This window comes from Calonectris borealis, chromosome 9 (assembly GCF_964195595.1).
Source record: "Calonectris borealis chromosome 9, bCalBor7.hap1.2, whole genome shotgun sequence".
NCBI lineage: Eukaryota > Metazoa > Chordata > Aves > Procellariiformes > Procellariidae > Calonectris > Calonectris borealis.
This window is the reverse complement of record NC_134320.1, coordinates 22114077-22125973: the sequence shown is the minus strand read 5'-3', so window position 1 is coordinate 22125973 and position 11897 is coordinate 22114077. Positions and strand designations below refer to the sequence as shown.

At 39.5% G+C, this 11897-nt stretch overlaps 1 protein-coding gene across 5 annotated transcripts in view; it reads right to left on the bottom strand.

The window, feature by feature from the left end:
• Positions 1-11897, bottom strand: part of TBL1XR1 (TBL1X/Y related 1) — a 118002-nt gene that overhangs the window by 14303 nt on the left and 91802 nt on the right. For 4 of the 5 annotated variants that reach the window (XM_075157377.1, XM_075157376.1, XM_075157374.1 and 1 more), the window contains 7 exons: positions 7251-7353; positions 4948-5093; positions 3274-3493; positions 1191-1323; positions 855-996; positions 493-556; positions 294-391 (listed from right to left, as the gene is read on the bottom strand). In XM_075157377.1, the coding sequence (XP_075013478.1) occupies positions 294-391; positions 493-556; positions 855-996; positions 1191-1323; positions 3274-3493; positions 4948-5093; positions 7251-7308 (861 nt within the window). In that variant the 5' untranslated portion in view covers positions 7309-7353. Of the gene's footprint in view, positions 1-293; positions 392-492; positions 557-854; positions 997-1190; positions 1324-3273; positions 3494-4711; positions 4840-4947; positions 5094-7250; positions 7354-11897 lie in introns of those variants that run through there. The other variant, XM_075157378.1, reaches the window with a different exon arrangement.

Here is an 11897-nt window from a genome sequence, read left to right as displayed (position 1 = left end):
ACTAAATTTTAGATCATTCGGTTTTACAAAGGTTTAATGTTCCTATGTTCAATGCACTTACTTTCCAACTTAGGCTAACCTAATAGGGAAGAGATCCAGGGACACTGAAATCTAATAAATTAAAATATCTCAATAAACTACTACAAAACACAAGGAAACATAGCTAGCATAACAAGTTCTTTGTAAGTACATATTTACGTCCCATGCCTTTAGTTTACTTTACTTACTTTCTATAGCTTTGCTATTATGCGTACAATTAATTATAACGGTGAAGGAAAGAATTTTCATTTTACCTTGTCCACTCCTGCACTTAAAATGAAGTTTCCTTTCTTGTTCCATTTTAACGCAAATATAGGACCTTTATGTTGCCCTAAGGTGCTGGCAAGATTACCTGAAAATTTATATTGATACGAATACATTAAAAAAAAAAAAAACTATGCTGTGAGCCACAATACAGAAAAATATACTGGAAATTAAAAGTATTTCACTTACCATCTTTAGTCCATATCCTCGCAAAGCCATCATAAGACCCAGTTGCTAGAAGTGTACCTTCACTCTGCCAGCAAAAAGGTTATTTTATTTATTTATTTTTACTGTATAACTCAAAGCTAAAGAGCACAAAGCAAATTGTAGAATACATCTGCATAAGATTTATGATATTTATTCCATTGAATACAACTTATTAAAAAGAAGTCCCCGAAGTATAATACAAGAAATTACAATGCAACTCAAAAATAGAAATATTTCAGGAGCCGTAGCAGAGGATGCACAGTGGCCGCCACTTAAAATTTGACTATGCAAAATTATAGGTACAATTTTCTTGGAGTATTTTGAGCGCTGCCATTTCTACTTACGTTCCAATCCAGCGATGTCACATCTTTGTTGCTGGGTACATCCTGCCCTCCTTCTCGTATACAGTGTCGAAGTACCAGCTGCGTAGAGCCACTCGTGCTGTTTTCACTGAGGTTCCATATCCGTGCTGTCGAATCTCCAGATCTACGAAACAGTTAATGAGAATATAAACTCCTCCTCCCAGTTAATTCAATTTTTAAAAGTATTCTTTTTCAAAACAGCAAACGTTGTGGCATTTGATGCAGCGGGCGTTGGGGCAGGTATTATTTTAACTTGTTACCATCAACATGCAGAAGTATGCCAATGATCTTGCACACATACATGGTTAACGCACATACCCTGAGGCCAAAAGGTCACTAATGGGATTCCAGGCACAGATGAATACTTCCGATTCATGGCCACGCAGCACCACTGCCTTGTTGGGAGGGATTTCGACATCTCCATCTACTTCCATCATATCTGTGTGATTATCTGCATTATGGGAAACAACAGTAGAGAGAGGTGGATTTTAATATTTTGGGACAATACATTGTAACTACTGTATGGTTCATATTCTTCTGGGATGAGCGTAACAATTAATTCACAATTTACGTGGATCAAAATTTGACAAAGCTGTAATGTTCCTTTATTTTTCCAGTTCTAATGTATGAAGTACTATAAACACATGGGGAGTTTCAAAAATGCGAGAAAGCTCTTTGCCCTTCTAAACCTCACCATCCAAATGGATTTAATTTTGAAACTTCAAAATTGAGGCCAAAAGTTAATTTTTTGCTATGTTAAAAAATAGACGCTGATGTGAAAAGTACTCACAGTTTTTCAGGCACAATACTGCATAGTACAATATGTTACTAGTCTATCTTGTGCTTTAAAAATACGTTTAAAACATTCATTTTCCAAAATCTCTCTTTTCACCAATTGCAGTAAAACAGGTTTTAAATGTACATCTCAGACACTTAATTTACAAAATGGCTTTAATTAATATAATAACATTTGGTGATGCAGTAAACTGATAACAGAGCTTTTCAAACTGCACCAGTAATTACCATGGAATTGTGGCAATACATAGCTTTCTGCGTGGAAGTGATGTTGAATCCATATTGTTCTGTAAAACATATTGGGGGTAATTCAACTGACAAAACGGTTTTCTTGGCAGCTACCATCAATCATTTTCTATTATTAAAAATAAATTCACACTGAGTGTAACTGCAGAATATAAAAAATGCTGAACAGTTCACCTGCTCTGTATTTATTCACTGTGGTTAAACAAACAGTTCCACATCTATTGCTTAATTTAACATTAAGGGTTTCTGTCACTGTTTGTATGTGTGAGAAAACAGAAAAGACTGTTAGAACATGCATATTTTTAAGAAAGAGCACCATATAAAACATTGCTTCAATTAAAGAGAATCAATGCCAATATAATTTGGTGTACCAGCCAGCAGGGGTTGCTGGTATATCACATTTAACATTGGCTGAGGTCTGAAGTTTATGCTTATTCTCTCCAGTTCACAGTTAACGAGTAAATATTCTTTTGAGATTTTTAAATGAAAGCATCGAAGTAGAGAGCTTATTTGTTTAAGCCAAAGATTATATTTCCAGTTTATTTATCATATATAAATAAGGAAAATACTAGGAAAATCCAGCTGTAAAGTGCAAAACTTATACACGGCTTGATATGAATATTCTCTCAAAAATGTCTTTTCTTCAGGTGCTTTTACAGCAAGAGCTGTAACTCCCTCTCTCAAATGTGTAAAATTCAGACTTCCAGAACAATATTTGCAAAATCACATTTTAATGCCCGACTTGAACTTTTCTATACTAAGCCTTACTGTAAGGTATGTTCCTTTGACTAGTGATGACAAATAAAACTCACTTGTTTCACCAATCACACTAAAATGGAACCAATGAATAAACCAAACCTGCAAGCAGTTGCTCCAAATAATTCCGAATAGCAAATCATGAAAACTGATACTGATAAAGGAGACAAATGACAGAGGATTTGTCTCACCAACCATGATGACCTCAGCATGACAAGGAAGTCTGTCCTACAGAGAGCCGGTACAGCCCTCCGACTCACGGGGTTAGCAGAACCTGTCAAAAGTAGTTTGTGGAGCTTCACAAGCAATGCTCAGTTTTAACCAGCTGCAGATGAGCAGACTCCTCTCCTCATTCTTTGTACAGGGGCCAAAGCTGAGGAGATGCAATAATCAGACTGGGGACAGTCAAAGGTGAGACACCATCTGTTATGGTGAGACACCATCACCTGTGACGAAGGTATTCTCTGCAAGCTGAAGGGTTACCACTGCCTCTACACATTTACCTCATTGTCGTACTCGACATATCACTGTATGAGCTCATACTAGGATAAACGACAAGGAAATGACGTTAACATAGGTTAAGGTCATTTCTGTCTCAACTTACTTGCTATAGTATGTGCTCCATTCTCTTCTCCATTTGCAGTATTTTCTCCATTTTTCGCTGATCCCTGTTGGTTAGTCGCGGCTGCAGCTGCGGCAGCTGCTGCCTGCTGTTGTGCAAGTTTATCTCTGTAGGCCTGTTGTCTTGTCTGTACCACATCAGGCATTACTGCATCTATCAGTGAGAGAGACTCTATCGGCCTACCATCAAACAAGGTACCATCCTAAATTACAGCAGAGGGAGAAAAAAAAAGACAACACCAAGTACAAATTAACATTATGGGCAAAAATTCCAAGGAAAACTAAAGCAAAAGTTGTCATTTTAATATAATAAAACAGTTTACAAATGGTGCTGGAAGTGATACCTCATCATTATTGTGGTTAGGATTGGAATTTTAGTCTAAAGTTAAGCAGCCACCATAAATACGTAAAAAAAGCCACTGCAAGCCTCTGGCAGAGCTTCTGGAATTAAAAGTTATGCTTCGAGTTTGCTAAATTGTCTGCTAAAGCAAAAAATTCTGTAAGCTATCTATGAATATGATTTCAAACACGAGTGGCTGCAACAAAATCTAATGGTTTGTTTGAAGAGCTACAAACATTGCAAGTCAGGTCACTGGCTTGTGAAGTTATTCCATCTTATTAGACTAATACTTTCCATAAACACATTATCTGGAGAGTTGACTAGTTTTCTTCCTTTTTTTAAACAGTGCTGGCGTGCTTTCAAACAACAAGGATGAATTTTATCCTGAAATGGACAAGACTCAGTTAAAAATACCCTTATACATATGCTAGGGCTTTGTAAGGATCTATTTTTAGGAGCTAGAAGGATTCCTTGCGATAAATATAGGGTCTCCTTCTTCTATTCCAATCACTTGCTTTATTTTTCTGAGCCTTCCTAAGGGAACGGATTTGCTTCACTGGGACTATGAAAACTCCACATAAACAGCAGACATAAGGAAGACTGGAAAGAGAGGAGAATTAGTGAAAAAAATAGTTTCCTTCCATAATATAACTGAGACATACAAAGGCTGCTAACCTTCCAGGCATAAATGAGAATGGAAATTGAGGGTGAGTATCTGCAGCATCAGGCAGGAAGATACATAGCTTTCTGTACTGCTGGAATAACCATTTAAACATCAAATTTAATAGATCCTGCTCAAGATGAATTAGCCAGCAGAGGCAAAAAGCAAACCGGCATATACCTTCATCCTTCCTGCCACAAATGGAAACCCTCTCTCTATTTGGAAACCTTGCCTTTGGGCTCTCATTACTTCATTATAATGACACACCACCCAAATGAGAGCTGCACAGTGCTCTCCCACCTCCCTAGTGCAAGTCTACGAAAATAAAAATTAAGAGGTTACTTGTCTCAACGATTATCTTATTGCACTTGTCTGGATTTACAACATTATATTAGGGTAAAAACTCTACAGACAACGGACCTTTAAGCAATGAGCCAGAACACCATGCCTGGTGTTGTGTGGCTGCACTGGGCAGAACCCCTACCCAGTTATGTCACTCCATTCTGGTTCTACCACTGGAGTCATGGTGAACACCAGCAGTAAGGAATCTGAAGTAAAAGTAGATAAATAGGATACAAGAAAGTTAAGAAAAAATACTAACATTCAAGCTTACTGCAAGCAAGGACATAATGCTCCTGTAGGCAAAGCCTCCTTACCTCATTAATACTGACTTCTGCCTCTACATACTGCAGACCTTTCTGGATGATGGAAATCAAAGCAGCTGGTGGCACCAGAGCACCATTTATATTAGACTGGCTGATATGGCTCTCTATACCAAAGGTAAATGCTGAATGGGAAAACCCTAAAGACAAGGCAAAGACATCAGAATTGATTTATAGATAGACAATGCTACTTGTCATACCACTGTAGGATCTTCTGTTCACAAACCTAAGCAAATTATACAAAGTTATAGCATGCTTATGAACTACAAAAAAACTCGTCAAAACACCTCTGTTGTTTCTCTCCTATGTTTCTAGTTTAAATGTACAAAAAGAGAAAAACAAAGTTTCTATATAAACACAGCAATTATTAATTATGCTATCATTGGCAAAACATTTGTGCATGAGTAAATATAAAAATATAAAATACACAATTTGCAATGGCATTTACATATATTTATATATTCTCAAACTATATCTATGTATTGTATCATACATAGCATTTAATAAAATACATATCTCCAAGGCACCAAGACTTACTTGTTATTTTTACTCACTGATTTGTTACCCATGAAAGTGAAATGCATCTGTATGTAGAAGAGAATTCACTTCATGGTACAGTGCTGTCATAATTGTGTATGTTTTGGCACTAGAACTACATCAGTGTACTTATTGAGAAGTGGCAAGCATGTTATGGTGCAGCACTGGTAGTTGCTTGCTATTTATTTGATCACCCTGAAAAGGCGAATTTAACCTAGAGAAAAATAGTTGTTTCAGCAAATTAACTTTACTGTCACAGAATTTTTTCTTAAACTACTTTTTTTTGTTGTTTTTCTTTCCCCTGTCAGGTGACTAAGAAGCTGCCTGCAAACTTTCAAATGAAGATAAAGCAATTTTGTAAGTTTGGCTTCTGTGACAAAAGCAATCTGCAACTGGAATAAGAACATGTAATAGTTTTTAGTAAATTCAGGCAGAACAAGGAGTTTCTGCTTTCTTCTGACAAGCAGAGACCGAAAAACTCTGCCATCCACCAATGTTTTGTCTCAATTTGAGAAGTCCATGAGCAGTGGACATAAGCAGTGGGCAGATGTTACATCAGTCAAATGCATTTTCAAGAACCCTGAAGCCACCCATCAGCAATCACTAAACAAAACTATGAATCAGTAGATGTTGAAACAGCAAGGTAACATACATTAAAGCTGATCCCTTACACTGTTATCTTAAGATTGGAGTTTATTTTTGCTTTAATATGCAGAACTTCTTTTACGTATTACTAAGATCATATTCCCTCCTGCCAGTTGACAATCATCACTTGTTCATTTACTGGGGCATGCCCTGATTTCCATTTGACTGTTCTAAATGTAGGCTGCTTTAAGCAATATCATAGCGGTGAGTAAAAGATAACGTTGTCTCTTACATAGCTTCAAGAACAACCACCACCACCAAACCCTCTGCAGCCATATGGCTGCATCTAGAAACCCAAACCTTGAACACAAACTCAAACTGCTGATCCCACTGGGTTTGGGACGTTTTAAAAATAAACTGTCCAAGGGAACACTGCTGCATTCCTGCTTGTATTTTACAGACACGGTCAGTTTGGACAAATACAACAGGAAAAAAGTTTCTTTTCAAGTTTGACAATATTCAACTGTCTTTTGCTCTTACTCCTAAGAAGCAGGAGGCTTTGGCTAGCCTGACACCAAAGGACAAAATCCTCCAAGAAAGTGTCCTGCAGGGAGGGAGGCTTTTGAGAACCCAAGAGTTATTCCTGTAAAAAATCTGTTCATCTGTATTTAGATTCAAATGACACAAGCCACAGTTGCCACTTCTTCCTTTGAAATACAGCAACATCTGCCCTCCCACAGTCACATTCAGGCAAGAAATTCGGCCATGCAAGACCAGCTCGCAGGAACACCGTCACTCCAAGACAGACCAAGAAAAAACAGTATTTTGGTGGTCATCCTTTTTTCTTCAAGTAGCCACAAGGAAAATGGTGCAAAGTGTCATCATCACGCTGTAGATAAGCGATCTCCAGGAAAGTGCATTTCTAGCAATCAAGTGAGTCCTTAGTTGGTTGACTGCCATCTGAAGACTCCAAATGACTAAAGCTGATTAAGTTACAGAAGGTAACTTGGCAGGAATTCATTCTCTTGTTGAGAAGAAACACCAAGAAACAGTTCAGACAGAAGCACATGCCTACTGGCAAATTAATTAAATGAGTCTGCGTTTGCTAAAGCCAGTTGCAGATGAATACCAAATAAATTATGCATTGTTTAACAACCAGAATGGTAAAAACTCACCTGACTCTTGCAAGTATCTATATACCAGGAAGTTAACCTCATCACTGCTTATACTCATCTTTATTCCCAGTTAAACCATGAGGTCACAACAAAGGACACAACCCTGAAAATAAAAAAGTAGGTCAATTAAATATTTTTAGTACCTAATACGTATTTCTCAACAAATGCTATATTTATAAAGCAAGTAGCTCCCTGGCAGCATAGACAATGGTTTTATTTTATAATGCAAATAAGTCTACTGTAGTCATTAAAAAGTCATTTGTCTCACCACAACATAAAGGTCAGTAAATCAAATATCGAAGGGCTGGATTCTCAAATGATGTGAATTGTTATGGACTGGGGAACTATGCCACTTAATACCAGTACTAAAAAGGCCTCATTTCACAGGTTCTTAAAAAATAGTCAAGTGAGTTTCATCTAATCAACATTATTGCTATGGAACACATTTTTCAAAATGTGGATTTCTCTCTTCCTGGCTAACAAAGACCAAGAACTTGGTTTCACATTGGTATCCAGGTGAATTCTCACTTTTACTTTCTACTTCAATTTTCAGGTACTCCTGCTGTAGTAAAAAGGTGCAATACGGGCTACAACACTCTATCTGTTCAAAGAAAGCCCAGCTATTTCCACTAAAATTAGAAAATATCTCAGCCATACACTTATGCTTTCTTTGCAAAAGGAATTCCTGAAATTAGAGACAAACTTTGAACAGACCATTTTTAGTAACATTTCTCCAGGCTTTAATCAATGCTTTAAAAATATTGATGGATATATATACACAATTTTCCCTTGATTTTATTAATGGTAAATATTTAGCAAGACAAATAATGTATCAGACTATATATACTTTTGACGACAAATTTTGAAAATACAAAGCAACAAGAGTCTTTAAAACATAAAGATGAAGAGACAGAATACAGTATTTTTTCTAACTTTAAGCCTCATTTTTGAGAACATTCTCATGACTTCTGAATGTTTGAAAATCCTGATCTTTCCATGACATTTAGTAAACAAGTAAAAACATCAGCTTCCAGAACATAGTATGAAATAAGGTCCATCTCCTGTTCCTAGTATCCGCCCAGCACTTTTCATCAGCAGACCTTCAAGGTTTTTACCCAACCACCCACCACCATTGTTTTCTTCTACGGAACTGGAGTCTGAGAAGGTAAGTGACTTTCCTACTGTTATTTGACAAAGTTTGACCTGGATCTGACATAAAAAAAGGACTAGAGAACAGGTTTTCTTGTATTGTTCAAAATAAAAAGGTCTTGCTACGTGGCTGCGTGGTCAGGCCATTCACCACTGTTGCTCGAACTGGGAAAGTGATGAACGCAGCAGTAAGCAACAACTACAAGGTTATGGTCGGCATTATAAGGCTGCCATACATATTCTTTCTAGGCATCTTTTCCTAGCAAGGTTTCCCAAGGAAATAGGAGAAAATGACCACACTCTCTTTCTTATCATCTAACTTTTGAATTTTATCAGTCATTTGCAACCAAATTTGACAGTGACTTTCCTGCAAGTCCCACAATGTTGTAGAGGAAAGACCCAATTAAACTCCTCAAGAAGAGGAGAAGCTACAGGATGAACTCGGACATCAAAAGGAGTGTGTTTGCCCGAAACCACACACGAACCCTGGCGAGTCGATGACCACATGGACACCCCCAAACCCGCCCCAGCTGCATGGCCGCCCACCCAGCTAATGGCCGGGGGCAGGAGGGAGGGCAGCGCGCACTGCCCGCTCGGTTTGGAGAGGGCACAGGAGAAATGACACGGTCCAAGAGCTGCACAGGGAGGGCTCAGACTCAGCTGAGGCCCGCGGGACCCGAGTGGGAGAGCAGGGGTTATCCTGCATGGGAAACGGGGGGCTGTACTCCATGCTGGATGCGTCCAGAGAAACCCAGATCTTGTGCTTACAGAGCAGCTCGAGCATACTGCACTCCCGAAGGGGAGAAAATACCTTTAGTTTCTTAAGGAAATAAAAATGCAGAGCTACTTAAATCCTTCTCATTTCTAAAGGAAAAAATAATTGCTCCAGTACAATATCTTCTAGCCAGTCAACACAACTTGTAAAGAAAGGTACATCGATGCTAACCCTACCCCACCCATCACAGCCCCAGCGATGCCTGACGTACAAGGTATACCTGCCAAATTACAGTCTCCTTTGAGGGCTCGTTTATGGAGCAGTGTGTGAAAGGAATCTCATTTTTAGCCATTTCATGCATTAGCAACCAATTCTACCATGTGCAGGACCAAACGCTAATTTTATTCAGCTGTGTTTTGTTGTCATACCTGGCACAAATCGTCTTTATTTAAGACCACTTGTTACAGAGAAGTTCTGTAGGAAGAGGAACAATATTCTCTGTCAGAAAAAAGGTAATTAAATTTCAAAAGACTCGTAAAGAAGCCTTTTTACATTACATACGCACACAAATGGTAGTATTTGTTTCATGGGTCTGTTACTGATTTTTAAAATCTTGCTGCATCATCCAAAAAGATAGATCAAATGCAGAAATCGGATGAAAGTGCTATTTGCTACACAGAGACGACCTGCATTATTAATATAAAGAGGGCTCCCCACTCAAAGCAGAATTGTGGAGATACCACATAAATTCACCTGTTACATAGCTGGATAGCTAAAGGAAAAAAGCTAATGTTTTGCTTGCCTGTCAAAAGTGTTATTCACCCTGCCCAAGTCAAATGAGTATCATTTTTCAAGGCTGGCTCGAAGTGTTTTCCACAAGATGCTTCAGTGAGGCAAGGCGGAGGCTGCCACACGCTGTCCTGCCCGGCTGTCGAGAGGTGGCAGTGCAGCCCCGGCTTTTGTACCCAACGACGGGAAAAACACGGAAATGTGTTCAATAAATGCCTGATGAGGACATGAAACTGAAAAGGGTGCAAAAGGTTCCAGTTTTGTTACGAAGATACTGCTTTAACCATTTTTTCAGTGCTTATTTAAATTTTCTGAAAACTCGTTTCTGTATTTACCCCCGTGCCAGGCCCAGTCGCTCCGCCAGCGCCGGAGACAACCATCACCCGGCTATCGCACAGCCAAGGGGAGCGAGGAATTGTGAGAAGAACAAGCAACACCGAACCACCTTCCTTCCCATCCCAAAAGCAAACTATCACTTAAAGAGAAAATACAGCAGAAGTACAGACAGGAGAGGATACAATAATTATTTCCCTTTGACAAATTTTGAATCAATACTGGGCTCGATTCTGGCTGCCGGGCTGATGCTGCCAGCTCTTGGAACCAGGGGCAAAGCCAAACACGTCCCAGCAAAGGGCTCTGCGGCGTGGCCACCTCCAGCCTCGGGAGTAGGTGGACAGACAGCTGAAGAAGCAGCTCAGAGCTGCATGAACCCCATTGCACGTCATGGGGAAGCTGCTGCGGTTTCCAGCCCTAGGCACTGTGCGGCCTCCCTCCTTCTCGCTCACAGCTTCCTGGGAAGTAACAGCGGGAATGACCCAAGACAGCGGCAGCGAGGGGATGACGGCGAAAAGGAGCAGAGGTGGGATGGAGAGGGGACCCACCGACGCCAAAGCCACCGGCCATGTTGCTCTCAGCGCTCAACACGCACGGCCCCCCCCTCACTTCACGCTGAAGTTACAACTTGCCAAGGACATCTGCCAAAGAAGAACAGTAATAGGAAAGAAAATAAACCCGCTAACCTACGAACCATGTGAACTCCGTTCTCCCTAATGCCCCAACACAACTCCAGGGCTTGTTTGGGAGGTGATGGAGGAGATTTCTTAAAAGTGGCGTCATGTACATGGAAACACAAATAGAGGAGGAAAAGTTGAGAAGAAGAAAATTAGAGGAGAAAAAAAAAAATTTATGTATGCACCCATGCATGTACACACATACCCCACATACTAACAAATCTACTTCATTAATGCTGGCTTATTTCCCCCAAATCTACTATTTCTACATGCAATCGACTACTTAGTTTGGACACTTAATAGATCTTAATACTGCTCTTTATTTTAGATACAGCAATTAAATAACCAAAAAGACACAGAAAAATGACCCAAAAATAAGTAGAAATGACTCATAATTCCTACCAGACTTATATTTCTAGCCTAATTTGCAAAGGGCCCACTAAAAATATCTCAAGATATTTGCACCTGTATGTCCCAAACCCATTCTGAAAATGTAACAAGATTCTTGAGGCCCTTTTTTCCGGGCCTTATAAAAATTCCAAGTCTTCCTCAAAACATTCTGTGGATTTACAGGAAATGTGGCAAAGTACAATGCACCCTCACTACTGTTTTAGCTCCAAGTGTGCTTTTAAAGGAAATCTCTCCCACTTGCCCCTACTTTTGTTTTGCAACTTGGTGCAGTTGCAGTGCATGTGGAGTAGATTCCTTACTGGTTAAACTAGGATTACATCCAAAAAAAAAAAAAAAGAAAACCAACAGGTGAAAAAAAAAAAAAAGGATGTGCACAAGGGCTTACGAACCATGCCCAAATTGCTTGTGGGCTTCCAGTCCCTGGGACCATACCAGGATCAATATTCACTGCTCAAAACAAAGTCCACTTCAGCAAGCCTCTTCCTAGGCTCTCAGCCCACACATGTCCCTGCGATGCTCGGCAATGCCGTAGCGCCAACGAAACTGTATTAGAGTGCAGGTAACCCGTCACCC